We start from the raw sequence: 19,774 nt of genomic DNA, 5'->3' as shown, positions 1-19,774 counted from the left end.
AACACTGATCACAATAATGGTGACCAAACATTTTCAAATAAAACATCAACATCTAAACCTCTGTAAATTCTCAAACAGAAGTTCTGTAGACGTCTGACAGAAATTAATGTTTTTTGGGGTGGGGGGTGTTTATTCCAGCCAAAAATCAGCATCTGCCCAACATTGGAGCTTTATGGAGGGTTGTGGATAATTTCCTTCACCCTCGCCAGTCCTCTTCCTCGGGGGCGACAGGGGGCGCTCCTCAGGGGAGGGGTACTGTCATGAGCCAGGTTTGATTACTCTCATTTCTGGGTGTTTTTCCTCCCGTATTGTTAATCTCTCATTGGTTTCAGCTGTTCCCTGTTACCGCTGGTGTTCACGCACCTGTTCTGTGTCTTCATGCTGATCGCGCTGCCTACTTCTCCCTGTTCTCTGTTCTTGTCTGTGTCTGGGAATTGTTTAATGTGAGTGTGACGTGCTTCTCGCCCTCTCGCTTGATGCAGCTTGTGTGTGTGTGTGTGTGTGTGTGTGTGTGTGTGTGTGTGTGTATGTGTGTGTGTTAGCAGCTATTATTCTGAATCTGAGTCCCAGTCCAGAGCCCGACCGTGTTCCTGCGGTCCTGATCTGCTGTGCTGGGTTACCTGTCTGCAGGTGTGGTTGCCTCTATCTGCCTGCCTGACCATCTCCACCGGTCTATGCTTCACTCCAGTTGGACGGCACTTCAGTCGAGGATCTGAGACTCGGAAGACTGCTCTACAATCCTTAGTTCTCCAGCTGCAGCGTGTTTTCCTTATCATGCCTGAAATTCAGTTTGTGTGTGTTTTGGGACTGAATAAACTGTGCAAACTTCTTTCTTCTTTCTTCTGGGTCATCTTGTGTAACCTGACATATACATTTAAAAGTAGAACAAATAACATTTTAAAATTCTATCAACAATATATAATTCTGTGTGTGTGTGTGTGTGTGTGTGTGTGTGTGTGTAGGCGCATCAATGATTTGTTGACTCCTCCCTCTTTTTGTGACAGTCATCAATGTATCGTGCATTTAACATTTTGAAGTCTTGCAAATTTGGGATAGAATGTCTTTCTAATTTCTTCATAGTTAGAGCAGCTGGTGAGGAAGTGTGTGTCTGTGATCACAGTAAGGTCAGATACGGTCAGTGCTGTGGATATCTGTCCGTCTCTATAGTCAGAGTATGACTGCTCAGTCTGGACCTCGTCATCTGTCGTCTTCATTTACAGTCTTTCACTGTACTCAGATATTCTGCAGGTGTGTAGTCTCTATTTAGGGCCAAATAACATTCAAGTTTACGTTGTTTTTCTGTTGTTTCTGTCCTGTAGGTTAGATAATTTTCTTTTTGTGCTTTTATAATTTGGTACTTTTAAGATGTTGAGTCTGTGTGTGTGTGTGTTTGTGTGTGAGAGAGAGAGAGAAAGTGAGAGAGTGTGTGTGTGTGTGTGTGTGTGTTTGTGTGTGAGAGAGAGAGAAAGTGAGAGAGAGTGTGTGTGTGTGAGAGAGAGAGAGAGAGAGAGCTTGTGTGAGTGTGTGTGTGTGTAAGAGGGAGAGAGAGAGTGTGTGTGAGAGAGTGTGTGTGTGTGTGTGTGTGTGTGTGTGAGAGAGAGAGAGAGAGAGAGAGAGAGAGAGCTTGTGTGAGTGTGTGTGTGTAAGAGAGAGAGAGAGGGGGGTTGGGAATGTGTGTGTGACTCAGGATCATTAAGGAGCTCAATCCTCTCAGCTGACTTGGCTTTGGGAATATTGGGATGAAAGTTCTGTTCCACACAGCCAATATCAGACACTTTCTTTCAGCTGCACAACATGCTGGACCATAATATCATAGCACTAATAAGAGACAAAAATACATACATTTAATTAACAAATATTCTACCGAATCTAATATTCTATTAAAATTTTCTAATATTTAATGCATACACTTTAATGGATTTTAAAACAGCTTTTTATTTATTTATATATGTATTTGTTTTATTATTATTACCATTATGTCTAGGCATTTCCTTTTATGGATAACAATAATTCATTATCACAACCAAAGGACTGAATCAATAGCGTTCCTCTTGATTTTCAGACAACTAAACATATGTGAATGGTTTCGCAAGACGCAAAGATGATGGACCCTGCCCTTTCAGCTGAGAGCCCAGATGCATATGAGGTAAATTATTATTATTATTATTATTATTATTATATATTCATTGATGGCACTAAACCAATCATCTGTCTTTATATATAAATTAATCATTTGTCTTAATATTCACAGAATGTTTTCTGCAACCCAGTCTTCCAGTTTGATGAAGAAAATGAGGAAAGCAAAGGACATTTAAAAATAGAGATCTACCTTGAGCCTGCTAAAGCACCAGCTGCAGGTAAGTGTGCAGGCTGTTTGATACAGGATATTCCTAGCATAAATGCTGCATTGTATAAGCTATTTGTGTTATGTACAGAATTAGGTGCCTTTGCAGTGCATCTGATCTCTATCTTACATGCTCTGTATCTTTGGCTTGATGTGATCTGTAAAGGCTCCGGTGTGGTCAGGGACTGTGTGATGACTGTAAGAGGTCAGCTGGCTGGTCATGGAGCAGTAATCGTGTCGGCCGGTGTGCTGTTGACCGCAGCTGTGCTTTGCCTCATTCTGCTCCTCGTTCTCAGACGTGAGTCAGCAAAACACTTTTACTCCATCTGTCTGCTGTTGCTGTTTTGTTTTGGTGAAATTGTTGTAAAATGAGAATTTGACTGTTTCAGTAGTTTCTGCTGCTACAGGCCTGTATTTCTAACTTTTTTATGGGTCTGACAAAGTCTGATATTTCTGTTTGCACACAAATCCTTTAGTAGCATACTCCTTGCATTTTTAAATGTTATCCTCATTCTCTGATTATTATACATTTTTCTTCACATTGACAATAGAATCATGTTAAATAACATAAGCATGCAATACAACCTCACTGTTTGCTCTGATGAATTATTAAAGGCTTACCTGATAGCTTTGGTAGTGTAACAAAGCATTTATAAGAACAACCCTAAACAAGTTTGAGGTAGGCTTAAGAAGAAACCGTAGAGGGACATCTTGCCTCAACCTCTGGGAAAGAGAAGGTTTTATCAAAAGAAAATGTTCTTGATGGTTACCATCTATGATAAAGGAACTGTTCAAGTAGGGAACCTGAAAGAGCGGCTCAACCTATACATACCAGAGGAGAACTGCCTACTTAAAAACCCCTAAAGACAGAGAGCAGCTCAATCTCAGAAGATCACCTAACTTGAGAAACCTTAACCATAGACGAGGCCATCCAACCCGGCTTCTAACTAGAGAAACGGGAGAGACATCTCAGTCTCTGTCCTTAAAGCAGATACAGGGCTGAAGGACAGGTGGATGTTTTTCTTTCTCTAGTTTAATAAAACTTTCCACAAAAGAGTTGTTAAGTGTGGCACAAGTCAACACAATTAAAAGCATGTAAAGATGATTTCCAGCTGCTGTACCTTTATTTAATGCCAGAAAGGTAACACAAGTGTTTTTTGCTAGCCAGATATAGCTTCATACAGGTCCCAGAACATTCCTAAAAGTCTGTTTTATTTACATAAGTTTATTTGCCGTTGAGCCTGCAGCACATTTACCTCCGCTCAAAAACAAAAAAAAACTTCAAAACTTTGCAGCTATTAGCCTCATTGAGAGACCTGACAAGTATTATTATTGTTGCTTTAATTAGTTATGACATTTATCTCGTAGCTGTTATGTACCACATTTAGAAATGATTTAGCAGTAGAGCAAAAAGAGAAAAGTTTCTTTGTCACTGTTCTACTCTTTTTTTTTTTTCCACAGATAATACAGGAGAGATTTTCCCTTTAGACTCTCGGTTTGGAGACAGATCTTCACAGAATCTTTCTCTGAGTCCCACTTCCCCTCTTCCCATGAACACTACCACACTCTCACCGCCCGGAAAAAAGCCCACCTTCTTTACAAGTCAGTTCGTGCTCTTCTAACCGCATGCAACATTTCATGTCAAGGTGACCCCAAATGACTTAGCCTTTGCATTTCATTGCAAAAAAAATGAAATTGGGACATTTTAAGTGTGACTCAAATGTTTAAATACAGTCAAACCAAAATTATTCAGACATATACACTGTAAAAAATAAGTGTAATTTTAACTGTAAAATTTTGTAAAAACGCTACGGAAAAAAACGGATAATAGGTTAACAGTAAGTTCCCGTACTATATACAGGGAAAAACTGTAAAAGATCTAACAAAGCATTTAATGTAAATTTACAGTAAAATTCTGTTAATGATACAGCTTTTAGAAGTAAAAAAAGAACAAATCAATGTATAATTTACAGTCTAAAACTGTAAACTGATATTCCCAGAATTCCCTGCGTGACACTCCACGTTTGAAAGTATTTTGTTTAAATAATCATGTTTTTAAATAGTTCTTGTTATCAGTTATGTACATTTGAGCTTTATGTTACATCTTCTGTTGCTTAATGAAAGTTTTTTGCATTATTTAAGTATCACGTGTGTTACCATGATGGTGTTTTGTGTTTCCATAAATGTGCACCTTCTATATGTTAATATATACTTCTGCTTGTGGTGAAGCTACTTGTGATGAGCTTTGATACTTCATGTGGCTTTCTCTTATACAGTACCATCTTTATTATTATGGTGGTTGTCAGTATTTTCAAGGTACAAAACAGATTTAATTTTGTGTGTTGTTGAATTTACTGGTTTATATTCACATTTTCTTGTTTGTAAATTACAGCTTTATATTGTAAAATTAACAGTTTTTGTCGTAAATGTGTTTACAGTTTCTGTATTTTTACAAAATTATTCTGGCAACCACAGCTGCCAAAAAGTTTTTGTAAAAACAACAAGAAATTTTTTACAGTGTATATATATATACACACTACTGGGTGGAGGACACTATAGTTCATTAATGTAAGTGAGAATATCATAATAAACTGTGACATAATACACCCAAAATATCTTTAAAAAGTGTGGCCTGCCGGTAAAACAAAATCAAGCATTGTTTGGTAAATTGTTGTGCTTACATTGAACAGCTGACAGCTATTCAGCCAAATTCATTACATACCTTTCTATCAAAGTTATCTGACATTATCAAGATCAGTTTGTTCTGACACAGTTTAACTCTGAGTTCTTGTCATATTTCATTACCATTTTTTAACTATAGCGACTAAACTGTCCAATGTTGAAGGTATCTGAATACATTTTGGTTTGCGTTCACAGTCAAATGCATGCTACTGTAAATTAAAATTGCACTAAAACTATTTTAGATGCATATGTTTTTTTCACCTGTCTGTTCAATATAACTGGCTTTCCATCTGTTTTTCCAGGCTGTGGCGGTGAGCTGACAGACTCCTGGGGGACGCTCAGCTCTCCCAATCACCCCGGCCCGTATCCTCCAGACTCTCACTGTGTGTGGGTGATCAGGGTGTCTCCACCGCTCCTCCTGCAGATACACGTGTCTTCTCTGGCCCTCGAGGGACCCTCTCCTTGCTTATTTGACTGGCTAGAAATCAGAGAAGAGACAGAGAAGACATCTGCTGTCACAAGGTTTGCTCACCGTTTAATCACAAACGACTATCAGAGCTGACATAGGGCTGCATTTAAGTTTAAAAAGCCCCCAAAAATTCTTTTTAATAGTGGTTTTATTTAGTTTTTAATGCAGTTAAACAACCTCTGTGTCACATGTTCCCTATTTTCTGTGTTGTTTTGCACTCTTTTGGTAAAGTCTTGGTTGTTTGATTTTCCTGTTCTCATTTTGTAGTCCTTTTCTTCAGTGATTCTGCTCGTTAACAGCAGCTGTTGATCAGTGTCTGAATTCACTCATTAGTGTTCATTCTCTCTGTCAGGTGGACTATATTAGTAAACTCATGTAGGGAATAGTGAATGAGGGTGTAGGGTGTGATTTGAGACACAGCCGCTGAGTGTCGACTTTGAACGTTGTTAATTTACGAAATATAGCAGCAGGCTACCTTCTCGAAAATGATGAATTTTATCCAGAATGCAATGTTTTAATGAAAAAAAGTTTGTTACTGTCGAAATTTGGCCATTTTTACAGCGATTTTTAACAGTGTACACATTGTTAATTTACATAACTACTGACAAATACTAAAAACATCAAGACAATAACCAACAAAACCAAAGGGAGAACCACAGGAGTAAACGAGACACTAAACAAGACACAGGTGAACATAATCAAAAACAAATACTGGAACTTCCACAAGAAGTGGAAACACTGAAACAAATATGAAGCAAAATAAGAGTCTTTGGGCTGGAGTATAGGAAAGGAGGGTGGAGCAAAACTCGTTCAAGTGAATAATTCATTCTGAATATTCTGTCATCATTTATTTGTCCTTAAAATTGCTTGTTTTATTCTTGTTATTATTTTTCTTCATTATTATTTTACTTTCTTTGATGTAAAGCACTTTGAATTACCATTGTGTACGAAATGTGCTATATAAATAAACTTGCCTTGCCTTATGTGATACTTTGGTTAATCTTCGAAACACAAATAAAGATAATTTTTTAGGTTTTTGTCCCTCCAGCGAAACTCCAGGTAACTGAAAGTTAAAAGAATATGAAGGTGCTGTATCCATATGAATATGTGATTAAAGCCTAAAGGGATCATATCTCTCACAATAATTAAACCACTCGTTTAATATTTATTCATTCATAACATAATGACAGAAATATTTTTTTTTTGGGTGAACTATCCCTTTAAGTATATTGGCTTTAAATATTTTTTTGTTATGCTAGAAAGTCTTGCGAAATCTTTTCTCTTTTTTCAAAGAAAACTAAACAGATAAAAAACAACTGTTACATACTCCAGATCAATGGTTCTCAAGTATCAATACATATAGTTTCAAAACAATAGTAATAGCTCTGTGAGCAAACCATCAATGGTTAACATCTCATGTGTGTCTTGGCTTGTAAAAATACACAACCTAACCTCTTAAATAGGTATCTCATGAAGTTTTTGTGAAACTGAGTTATTGAATAATTTTGCTACACATGGCTGTTCTTGGGACTCGCTCTCAAGCTGTGAATAATTAAGACTGATTTCTTCCTAGATTCTGTGGCAGCGTCGCTCCACCTACACTGAACACAAACAGCAGCACTGTGCTGGTGTCCTTTCATTCTGATGGGAGTATCAGCGGCAATGGCTTCACTGTACAATATCATTCTGTGTTACCGGGACAGAGTAAGTAAAACTTTGGTTACACTTTAGAATCCTGTTCCATCGTTAATGAATAACTACGCAGGAACAAATGAGTAATGCACTATTAACATTCCAACTACTATTAACTAACAAGAAACTCTGATTATTGATTTATTAAGTAATAGCGCTCAGTTGAAACTGGAAGTTCAATCAATAACTTTTTTTTTTTCATATATCCTGGAGTACTACTAAGAACCACTGTATGCTGGTTCATAATTATTGTGAATTATGCATAATGTATAATTAATTCTAAACTGAAGATCATGGTAACCCAGAAGTAATGACTCAAGCATTTCCAAATCTTCTAAAGGAACTTATGATTTACGTGTTACTACCTCCTTCTTAAAAGAAAAATACTAATTATTTGAAACAGTATTCTCAAATGAAGATCACGGTAACTCACTAGTAATGTCTTAAGAGTTACCATATCTAGCCAAATTAGTTACTAACCAAAAACAATAAAAAACTCAAAAGCTTACAATGATTTCAGTAATTTCTAAGGAGTAGTAACACTTAAGTCATTAATATAGAAAATCTTAGACGTATCTCAAAAACTTACAGTGACGTCAGCCAATATTAGAGAGTTGTCGCGCTCTTCACTTTAGAATACTGATCCAAAATATTAATTATTCCTTTAGAAGAATTTGGTTATACTTGAGTCCTTACTAGTGGGTTACCATGACCTTCACTTTAGAATTAATTATATATTATGCATTATTCATATTAATTATGAACCTGTATACAGTAGTTCTTAGTAGTTCTTGGAGAGGTATGAAAGAATAATAGTTACTGATTAGTTAATAGTAAGCTATCACATTAGACTAAGCACTATTACGTAATAATGCAATAATCATAGTTTATTGATACACAATAGTATTAATTAGAGTGCTGATATTGTCATATAACTCATGTGTTCTTGTGTAGTTATTCATTAATGATGGAACAGTGTTCTAAAGTGCTACTGACATGTTTATATTTGTGTATAGTAGTCTGTATTGTAGGGTGACAATAATAAAATAGACTTCATTTTAAATGTGGTTTAGCCACGTAGTACTATTTTTTTCCCATAGAATTTATAAATATGATGCAAATCCAAGCGGTGAATATATCTATGACATTCTGATCAGAGATTATAATAATGTCACATGGTGTGTTTTTTTCTGCTTGTATGTACTGTACTAAAGGTTTCTTTCTGTCTGCGATCAGAAAGCTGTTCCAGAGAAGAGTTCATGTGTGATGGTGGTCGTTGTTTGCTACCCGTTTCTGTTTGTGATGGCCAGCCAAACTGTCAGGACAGGTCAGATGAAGCCAACTGCAGCCAGAAACACAAGGGTAAATATAGCTGCAAGAAGTGATGACGGGCCCAAGCCATCAGTGCAAACGCCTCCCCAGTGGCATCCGGTGCAAATAGTGCATTTACAGTAACCCTCTGGTAGTCTGGATTTACAGCAATGAAAGAGTTACACTATAAAATCAAGAATGTGAAACACACACACACAAAGTTAGATTAGCGAGAGAGAGAGAACAATATTTAAAACTATTAATAGTTTACAATACTGTTTCATTTGTTAACATTAACTTTAATAGCTATATAATTATTGTTTATGTTAACTGATAATGTTAATTAAAATTAATTTTGAAATGTATTAATACATTATTAAAATTTAAAGTTATATCTTTTAACATTAGTTTATGTTCTGTGAATTAACATGAACATGAATATTTTTATTAAATAACATGAAAAAGATTAATAAATGCTGTAAAAATATTTTGTTCATTGTTGGATCATGTTAGTGTCAATGCATTATCAATTAACAATTCATTTCTTAATAAACTGAACTGAGCAGTAAAGGTTCAGACTTAAAAGATTTCTTATCCTATCTGTAAGCCCATGTATGAGCTTTTGCCAGTGTCTAACTATTATTAATGCTGTTGTGTGTGTCGAGTTTCATGAAATTCCAAGCCTGCCTGAAAAGCAGAGGAAAACATTTTTTTACATTTGAAATGTAGCTGTGGAAACATTAAGTTATCAATAATCCTTTCACAGTTTTACATCTGCTATGTTTTGTCATTATTCTGATTAAGTTTGAAACAAACTGATTAAAAATAAAATGCAGAATTCAAAGCATTTTGAAAATGACACACTTCCTCCTGCTAGTTATCATTCCAGTGATAATTTTCCATCATGTCAGGAAAACTATTCCTATTCCTGAACGGTAAACGTCAAAGTGTTAGCGTTAGCTTGTGGACAAATGTTGATCATGGATCTAGTCAGAAAGAATCATGAACAGAAACATCTTTATTTTGGGTATGTAATTTCTGTCTCCATGCCAAAAATGGGGGGTGTCTGGTAAGGGGTTAACGTTACTGCTATAATCATGTCTTTCGGTACAACGTCTTACAAGACTAAACATGCTCAATCGTTTCCAAAAGCCTCTGTTTCCACAGTCCATAATACAACGTGAAAACAGCGTTCCAAACGTATCCGCTCGGGAGACCGTCTAAAGAGCCCGGGGACCACATGAGAGGAAATATGCTTTTCCAACAGGAACATAATAAGGGGAACAAGGCTTGAGGAACTGTCAAATCAGGCAACCAATTGCTAAGCTGGTAACACAGTAGGCTACCCATTCATTTTTAGCTTGCCCCATCAAATGTTACTAACCCTTTTTACTCTTCCCACAGCCAAAATCTACAGCAGCCGAAGCAAGTAGCCTTTCATGTACCTCCTCACTGCCACGCAGTGTCTGCTCCCGCAGGAGCCTTTCCCACTCATCACCTCCGCTTAAAGGCATGCCATGCATCCAAGGTTGCGGTGATAGCATCATGTATCGACAATTGCCAAGATGATATTAGGCCCATTCTCCAACCAACGTTTTTTATAATAATCATTAGGCGGCTTACCATAATTCGGCTATCAAACCGCTCCGTTATCCCATCTCAGCACTGCATTTCCTGCTCGCCCGTGCTCTCAAAGGATGACGTAAGCCTGTAGGTGGCAAAAAAGTCTCCATCCACAAATAGACATACATCGTTGGCAGATATAAGGTATTCCATCATACTTGACAGGTAATCCGATACGTGCCATTTTTTTTTAAAGGAGCTCTCACTAACGTAGTTAATGCCACAGTTACGTTAGAACACATCTCATTCTGGTTTCAGGGGTGGCGCGTCGGTCCCATCATGAGGCATGTGGTCCAGAGCGCGTACGACCAAGGCATCATTCAACCGAACTCAAGGCATTAGTTACGTCCATATTAGGGTTAAATCGGACTTTAAATGGAATCTACTATCGTATATAAAAAATAAAAAATTCACAGGACAAGCGAGATGACAGTCGTGCCGACTACATGAACTAGCAGTATTTAAATATAGTATTTTATACTTAATGCCAGTGTATCAGTATGTCCGAAAGTATATTTTTCGATTATTGGTGATTCCATAGGCTCTTTTCGTGCACCTGCATGGTCAAAATGGCAAATAGTAAGCTCAGACAAGTATAAAGAATCTTTCTCTTACTCCACAGATGCACGATTACATCATCGATATGTACCATCGATCTCACGTGCTGACAATGACCACATCGCCGATACATGGCACCTATGTGGGGTACACTGGCACAGGAAATCCAATTTATTTTTGCACACTTAATTTCGGATACTATGACTGCATCAAGATTTTTCGGACTCATTATCGGAAGCAGCTCATTGGATTTGCTAAACAATTATTCAAGTAAGCCTCACAGCGTCTACCCTCGTAGACAAACAAATCATCCTTAGTATCGAACTCCCTGCCAGGCGCTGCAAGAGGGCTCCCGGTTGAACCAACCTTTGCCTTCTCCGTTCAACTATCAGCAAAGCTTACTCGTATGACATCGCAAGTATTAAAATCCTGTCAGATGCTTTCCCACTTAATCAATCTTGGACTTTCCATCCGACCACCAGCGAAGCTTACCCGATTAAAAAGGCCGATTAACCCCCCCAAAAAAAAGAAAAGAAAATTTAAGCCAGCGACATTTACCTATCGAACACCTACGAGTACATCGCAGCCAAAACAAATTTTCCCTCCGATGGCAAGATGTACCCATCCAATACCGCAAGTTACGCTTTTGCCGAACACTAACGGGTGCTTCGCAGATAAAACAATCTCAATTTTCCCTCCGATGGCTGGAGAGACTACCCATCTGGTGTCGCAAATTTTAATAAATAATAATAATAATAAATAAAAATAACCCCCCCCCCCCGACCAGATAACCTTATAAAAGCCTCCCGACCAGATAACCTTACCTTTTTCAATCCTATGGCTGGCAAGGCTTCTCTCTTCGATGTCAAGAGCTTGAGCTCCCATCGGATGCTGACGAGAGCCTCCCGGCCAGACAACCTCACCTTTTCCATTCTTCGGCCAGCAAGGCTTACCCGTTCGTTGCCAGGAGCTCAAACTCCCTTCGGACGTAGGTGAAAGCCCCCGGCTACCTGCTTTGCCATTCTGTCTTACGTACGGAGAGGTTTACCCATCCAATGCATGGAGTCAGGGCTCCCATTGAATGTAGGTGAGAGCTTCCCAGCTAGACAACCTTACCTTTTCCGTCCTTTGGCCAGCGAGGCTTAACCGTTTGATCCGGGAGCTAAGCTCCTGTCGGACGAAGGTAAGAGCCTCCCGGCTGGACAACCTTTCCCGTCCTTCAGCCAGAGAGGTTTACCCGTTCGATTCCTGGAGCTAAGCTCCTATCAGACGTCGGTCCGAGCCTCCCGGCTAGACAACCTGTCCTTTACCATCCTTGGCCAGCTAGGCTCAACCGTTCGAGAGCCTCCTGGCCAGCCAACCACGACCTTACCACGTGGTTTAGGTTACAAACCTACAAGCAAGCTGTTCGATGCCGCAAGTACCAAACACACAAATAAACCCTCCCTCCTTCCTATGGTCGCCAAGGCTTACCCATCTCTTGCCGGGAGTAGCAAACTCCCATAAAACGCTGACGACAGCCTAACGACCACACAAACTTACCTTTTCCATCCTACGGCCTGCGAGGCTCACCCAGTTTTGGGGAACAGGAAGTCCCCGCTGGACGCTGGCAAGAGCCTCCTGGCCACCTATCGTTACCTTTTCTGTCCGCCATCCGGAGAAGCTTACCCGTTCGATGCGTGTGCTCCCTTTGGACGTCGGCGAGAGTCTCCCGGTTAGACAACCTTACCTTTTCCTTTTCTATGGTCAGCGAGGCTTACCCATTCGATGCGTGTGCTCCCTTCGGACACTGGCGAGAGCCTCCTGGACAGACTTGCTTTACGTTTCCACTCTATGGTCGGCGAGGCTTACCCGTTCGATGCGTGTGCTCCCTTCGGACGCTGGCGAGAGCCTCCTGGACAGACTTGCTTTACGTTTCCACTCTATGGTCGGCGAGGCTTACCCGTTCGATGCGTGTGCTCCCTTCGGACGCTGGCGAGAGCCTCCTGGACAGACTTGCTTTACGTTTCCACTCTATGGTCGGCGAGGCTTACCCGTTCGATCTGTGTGCTCCCTTCGGACGTCGATAACAGTCTCTTGGCCACACAACTTACCTTTCCATTTGACGGTAGGCGAGGCTTAACCGTCTGACGCTACGAGTCTCGTTCTCTCGCCAAATCCTGAAAAAAAAAAAAAAAACTTTTAACCCCGTCTGGCGAGGCTTACCCGTTCGATGTTCTGAGTTAGAGGCCCCATCGGATGCCGTGAGAGTCCTCCCAGTCGGGTTTTCCTTTCCAACTCTCCCCGTCTGCCGAGGCTTACCCGCCTGTCGCGTGTGCTCCCTTCAGACGTCTTGCGAGAGTCTCCCGGACGGGCCTATGCTTGCCGGCCGCAAGGGAGTCTCATCCATCCGATGCCGTGAGTCGGGATCTCCCTTCGGATGTCCCCAGAGTCCTCCTTGTCGGCCAGCCCAAAGCTTTTTGTCTGCCAAACTGAGAGGACCCAGACGTCCGTCATCCTGAGTCTCAATCTCCTGTCGGAGGCTTCATGGGCCCTCTCGGTCAGCGTTAGGCCCTTCACCCACTGAATAGTAGGGAATATCAGCCAGTAGGGCCCGTACGCCGACACCGTGACCTATTCCGGTCGAGGCAACTCGGGTCCTCCCGGTCGGGCACCACAACCACGCTGCTCCTCCTCATCGGCCAACAACCACGTAGTTCAATAGCTGCAGCCAGTAGGGCCTACTCTCCCAATGCCCAAGTCGCTTCCTCCGGAGTATGTAGGCCCTTCCAGCCTGCCAACGAGATGACTTCTCAGAAACCAAATCAGCCTCCGCCAGTACTCTGCTTTTTGGGGGGGCATTCTTTAAACTGGCGGCTGTCCTCTTGTACATTTTCCTTTTTGGGGGGTACTCTAGGTTCGGGCCATTCCCGAGCTCGGATCCCTTCCTTGGACAGCATGCCAAATACGCATACCATACCTTAGCTAATTATATGTAAGCGTGAACTAGTGAAATTTAATTATTAATAAGATTCGGGAGGAGCGCGTCAGATACTGTGCCTAATCAACACAGGTGGACAGGTGGACTCAAGATCACAAATCCCTTCGCAATTTAGCATCCCCAATGTTTTGAGGTCATGCTGACCAAGTTTGGTGGCAATTCATTGGAAAGCTTGGAAGGAGTACATAAAAATCCAGAGCATGCACTTATTACACAGCCCTAAGTAGCCAACTTCCTGTTGGGTGGAGCCTATTACATGCAGTGCAAAAGTTGTTCAGCTGAGATATATATGTACAAAAAATTGTACAGGAAATAAAAAATTACATACTTCCTGTTGGGCTTATGTGTAACGCAGTACAAAGGTCATAATCATCGGGAAGAAGGAGGCGGGAATCGGCGGACAATCAAAGAACTTTAATAATAAAATAAAGATAAAACAGCGCGGCAGCCCCTCACGGACGACTGCCGTGCACAAACAAAAACCTAAAACAATTAAAACCCAGGCCTGGTCCTCTCTCGTCATTCACTGTCGTCGCTCCTCTTTTATATCCTTTCATCTCTTTCGTGGGACTCGAGACCGGTGAGTGGAGCAGGTGTCGCTCATTTCCAATCACTCCACCGGCCTCGCTCTGTTCGCATGGCTCTCGGCCCCGCCCCACTCGCCACAGTAGGTATTGGTGTGTTACATGTGTCTACCAAGTTTCATACATGTATGTGAAACATAGCTTGAGGCGCAGTCCGTTGAAATTTTATATGTGGCGCTATCAAGCCATTTTGCCACTTCTAATTCTGAAACCCATATCAGACGTACATTTTTGCCACCTGTGTGTGTAGTTTTGTGAGTTTTTAAGCATGTTCAGATCCTCAAAAATGTGATTCATTTTGGAGAAGAAGAAGAAGAAAAAATGGAGCAATTCCAATAGGGTCCTCACACCATTGGTGCTCGGGCCCTAATAATCCTAGGAAGAACAAGAGGGCCCTGCACCTTTGTGGCTTGGGCCCTAATTACACTACACAAAGTTTGACACTTCAGTCTTTGATCTCGCTTGAAAGTATAGACTATAATCGATATCATTATGCTGTCTTTCAATCTTCTGATTCTTAGAGTGTGGAGGAAAAATAACAGGAGAGTATGGATCGTTGTCCAGTCCAAACCATCCAAAGCCTTACCCACATAAACAGGTGAATGGTTTTGTCAGCTGCTATTTCTGTCAATCACTTCCTGAATCTAAATGCTAAATTGCATAAATTTACATACAGTTTTATATAAATTGTCTATGCACTGATCTATTAATGTATTAGGCAAGCTGTTAAAAACTAGTATTTATTTTTGCTATCGTTACTGTTTCTATCATACTGTATTAATTGTAGTTATCTCTACCGCTCTCATAGCTGTGTTCCTGGCAAATCTCTGTGGAAGATGGACAAGTGATTAGACTGAGTTTTCAGAACTTTAGTCTGGAAACACAGGATGTGTGTGAGTTTGACTATGTGGAGGTGTATGACGGCGCAGACACAGATGCAAACACTCTGCTGGGCAGGTGAGAATACTGCACTGCTGTCTCTACAACACTAATGAGATTTAAAGGCAAGGCAAGGCATGTTTATTTACATAGCACATTTTAGATACTTAAAGGGGTCATAAGATGCTGCTTAAAATAATATTATTTTGTGTATTTGGTGTAATGAAATGTGTTTATGCGGTTTAAGGTAGGAAAATCACATTATTTTCCACATACTGTACATTATTCTGAAACGCATCGATTTTTACAAAGCTCATTGTTCTGAAAAGTGAAGTGTGCTGTGATTGGCCAGCTGTCCAGTGCATCGTGATTGGCTGAATACCTCAAGTGTGTGAAGTAAATGTTACACCCCTTAATATTGTGAAGCCTTGTCCGGCCGGAGCAGTGAAACATAAACATTAAACCCCATTATAAATGTGATATAAACATGATTTCTAGTCGTGTCCTCTTTTGGAAGGCCAAACAAAGTAGTTTAGCTTGGGGGCATGTTAGAAAAAGCCGTCTTAAGGCGGTGTACATGGTGCAATTTTTTCTGTCGTATGAGTTTGCATGCAATTTTTTTCAATCGTGTGGAAATCATGTATGCTCGTATACTCGCAGCTGGTATCATTTGCGAGGAATTACGAGCCGAGCAGAGTGGCTTACGAGCACTTCCCGACCTCCCAATCATTTTTAAACATGTCTAAAAAGTTTGTGAGCTATTGGTTTGAATTCGTGACATGTGTGCGGTTGAATGAGCCGATTTGTTGATTTATCTGAAGCCGACCAATCACGAACTAGGAAAACCACAGAAGAAGAAACACGAAGACGGCAGCGCCACAGCGAATGTGGACTATTGACAAGGAGGATAAACTCGCTGAAGTCTGACAGGAACAGCGAGCGCTGTATGATGTTTCTAGCAACGTGTACCATGCTTTTTAATTAACCCGCTCTCTCTCACACACGCATATGTAGTCTACAGGGACTCTCCATAGACGTAATGGTTTTCTATTATGTATAGTCTATCCCCACACACTACGTCTATCCATGTTTAAAATTTCAAGTAAACATGGTTTAGTATTTTTTTTAAAGCCATTTGGTTTACGAGGGCACAGGAATTGTCCTCATAAACCATGTTTACATTGTAATACATATGTCAGATAGTTATAAACCATATACAAGAACACACACACACACACACTAGGGGACCAGACCAGAGAACCTGTGTGTAGGAAACATTCACGGCTTGTATCAATATTTTATATGCAGTTATGAGAGAGGGAGCGCAGTTATATTAGGCGCGTTTGACTTGAAGCAGCGCTGCACAGAATGATCACTTGTATGACATCAAAGTATCGTGAGAGCAAGTCGAATGCATTTGATCCGTGTGCTCTCTTATCGCTCTCGCTGTACTTTAATGTCATACAGTGATCCTTCTGTGCAGCGCTGCTTCAAGTCAAACGCATCTATCAACTTCGTGCAATTGTTTCGGAAATTGGCAGGTCAAAAAATCGTGTCGTATATCACCTCGTCATTCCGATTTTCAGATAAACTCACTCGTGACATATGCGTGGACAAACGATCTTCCGACCATCCGAATTTACACCGTGTATGGCCGCCTTTAGCGGGTTGTGGACTAGTCTTAACTTTTATAAAGAATACATCTTCGGATTTGAGACTCTAAGTCTTTGCAACTTTACAGATCTTCTTTAAATCCTATCATATGACCCCTTTAAAGAGAACTATTGCTTTAAAATTACAGAAAGCTTTCTGCTGTTCTTCATCCCACTGTCTCTCTGAGCAGATTTTGTGGGCCAGCTCTGCCTCCTGATCTCACCTCCTCTGGTCCTGTGATGACCGTGCTGTTTGTGGCAGATGAAGGTGTTGCAGACAGTGGCTTTTATGCATCGTTTATGGCCATATCTCTTTCAGAAAGTGAGTGCTGAATGATTCATGTGGTGGATTGTGTGAGTCTCTGTGAGATTGTGACTCTTCCCTGCATCACTGCTTTCTGCCTTCAGGAACATGCGGTCCAGCAGAGTTTGCGTGCGGCTCCGGGGAATGTCTGCACCAGGACTGGCTGTGTGATGGATGGAGCGACTGCGCAGACGCTGCAGACGAGCACCACTGCATTAACTCCACCTATCCTCCTTTCAGTGAGAACACGCTGCAGTTTGAACAGGACTTCCCGGCTATTTTGATTCCTTTCAATCCCTTCCTGAATAAATTATTCAGCCAGTTAAATCTATAAATCTATTGCACTAATAACCTCATGCATAATCATTTATCAAATTATATATTATAAAGTGGTCATGAACTGAGAAAACAAAATTCCCTTGATCTTTTGACATAAGAGTTCATTCTAAACTTTCTAAAAACAGCTTATACTGTATTCCAATTTTACTTTATGATGTAATAGTGTGGATAAGCATCGCCTCCTAAGAAGATCAACACCTGAATCTACATCACTGTTTAGCCCCGCCCATCGATTCCACATCACTGCCTGTTTAGCCACACCCACCAATTCTACAGCACAGTCTGTTTAGCCACACCCACCAATTCTACAGCACAGTCTGTTTAGCACCACCCTCCAATTCTACAGCACAGTCTGTTTAGCCACACCCACCAATTCTACAGCACAGTCTGTTTAGCACCACCCTCCAATTCTAAAGCGTTGTCTGTTTAGCCCCACCCACCGAGTCCATATCACTGCCTGTTTAGCCCCGCCCACTGACTCTACAGCTCTGTCTGTGTAGCCCCACCCACCAATCCTACAGCACTGTGTATTTAACCCTGCCCACCGATTCTACATTAGTGTCTGTTTAGTCCTGCCCACCAATTCCACATCAACCACCCACTGATTTCCCATCACTGCCAGTTTAGCCCCGCCCACCGATTATACAGCTCTCCTTATTTAGCCCCGCCCACTGACTCTACAGCACTGTTTAGCCCCACCAACTGATTCTACATCTCTCCCTACAGTGGTGTCTGTGTAGCCCCGCCCAGCAATTCTCACTTGTAGTGTTTGTGAGAGAGGTGAATATAGAAACCAAATGATAAAGATGCTCCGAAGACCACAAGACAATGTTCAGTGCCAAGCTGTGGAAAAACAGTGTTTGCATTGTCTTAGGAAAGAGTGAATGAACTTTATTTTTAATGAAGATCTAGACTGCGTTAGTAAGAACTCATTCCTCAGATTAGTTTACAAACAATTCATTATTCGGCATGGGCTTTTCAAAAAGATAGAAACTAAAAGATGCTGCTGTGTGACTGTATTGGATCTATTTTCCTTCCACAATCACTGTTGCTTTGTCTCTTCTTACAGATTGTTTGCATTTTCAGCCTAAATCACAGCAGTGTCCATTTGTATTGAATGTACTCTAACTGTTGAGCATTTACAACCAATTCAGACCGTTCTGACGAGGGGGTCAAAAACAGGACAATAATAGCCTGTTTCTTCTAAATTATTATGTCTGATCAAATATTATGTAATGGCATGTTTTTTTTTTACACATTCCATACAGTGAGGAACAACATAAAGGCTAAGCAGTGTGTGCAGTATTTGTTGACTCTTTGTAAATCTACAGTATCTGCTGAAATCTCAGGCTCAAAAGTAGCTTTTTAGTTGTGTTTTCTTTATTAGTCACAAGTGCATTTCACATTCTAATTTTTATCTTTTTTTTTCTTCTCAGCTTCATCTTGTGAACCCATCCAGGTTGAAATGTGCAGAGGTCTGAGCTATAATCTCACGTCCTTTCCAAACATCTGGCTGTCTATTTCTGACCAGAGAGAAGCTGCTTCTATTCTGCACAAGTACAGGGTGAGAATGAGAGCAGAGACTCTGAGCGACTCGTCCGAACCCGTCTGACATCTGTGTGATGTGACCGCAGGTGCTGATGGAGTTTGGCTGTTTCGAGTCCTTCCGTCGGCTGGTGTGCGGGCTGTTTGTTCCTCACTGCAGCGCTCAGAGTGGAGTCCTGCAGCCGTGTCAGTCCGTCTGCTCCAGCGCTGAGCAGCAGTGCAGTCAAACCCTGACCCTGCTCAGTCTGACCTGGCCCTTCAGCTGCCACCTGCTGCCCGCCTCACACGACCCCACCGACTGCTCCCTGCCATAGACATGGACTAACAAGTCTTGTTCATTTTATTTTTTACTCTTCAACCAAAAAAAACAAAAGCACTTTGTAATCATAATCTGAGTCGTCTCTGTGGGATTAAAAGATTTATAAAGTGTGGAGAGTGTCCTAAAAAGTGTTGACAGATTACCGCTGCTTAAGATACTGTGAGATTTCATTCAAATAAACAGTTATCTAGTGTGTGTTTCAGTTTGTGTCTCTGCTCATCTCGTCTTCATTTCCTGTCATCTTTCTGTAGTAGCACACATTTTTGCATCATGGCAAATGGTGGGATTGTTATAGGAAAGTGTATGGCCCAGATCAAGCCTGTGATTGATTGACTGATTTGATTGACTTTTAAAGGACATTTAGACATCGACTTTCAATTCCGTGTTCTTAGTTGAAAATATTACCACATTTAACGTCTGAAGTAAAACATGGAGGTTCATCAGTAAAACTGGAAAATTGAATCTACAACCGCTGGAGGGAATAAGGTAAGAA

The 19,774-nt window shown here is 40.9% G+C and overlaps 1 protein-coding gene across 1 annotated transcript; it reads left to right on the top strand.

The window, feature by feature from the left end:
- The first annotated feature begins 1,668 nt into the window (after positions 1-1,668).
- mfrp (membrane frizzled-related protein) lies at positions 1,669-19,483 on the top strand. Its single transcript, XM_026283051.1, has 13 exons — positions 1,669-2,146; positions 2,252-2,357; positions 2,511-2,642; positions 3,806-3,946; positions 5,329-5,548; positions 7,069-7,199; positions 8,424-8,549; positions 14,765-14,841; positions 15,052-15,200; positions 16,966-17,096; positions 17,183-17,317; positions 18,854-18,981; positions 19,052-19,483. The coding sequence occupies exons 1-13, from the start codon at positions 2,081-2,083 to the stop codon at positions 19,274-19,276; spliced, it is 1,767 nt and encodes a 588-aa protein (XP_026138836.1). The 5' UTR covers positions 1,669-2,080; the 3' UTR covers positions 19,277-19,483.
- Positions 19,484-19,774: the final 291 nt, after the last annotated feature.

Source organism: Carassius auratus, chromosome 15 (assembly GCF_003368295.1).
Source record: "Carassius auratus strain Wakin chromosome 15, ASM336829v1, whole genome shotgun sequence".
NCBI lineage: Eukaryota > Metazoa > Chordata > Actinopteri > Cypriniformes > Cyprinidae > Carassius > Carassius auratus.
The sequence above is the reverse complement of the archived record's forward strand: the minus strand, read 5'-3'. Positions and strand labels throughout refer to the sequence as shown.

What these genes read in the sequence shown, in the direction of transcription:
- mfrp (XM_026283051.1), top strand. Translation starts at nt 2,081, where the DNA reads ATGGTTTCGCAAGACGCAAAGATGATGGACCCTGCCCTTTCAGCTGAG. An exon ending in AGAGCCCAGATGCATATGAG is followed by an intron (nt 2,147 to 2,251) that starts GTAAATTATTAT and finishes TAATATTCACAG; the next exon opens with AATGTTTTCTGCAACCCAGT. An exon ending in AAAGCCCACCTTCTTTACAA is followed by an intron (nt 3,947 to 5,328) that starts GTCAGTTCGTGC and finishes CTGTTTTTCCAG; the next exon opens with GCTGTGGCGGTGAGCTGACA.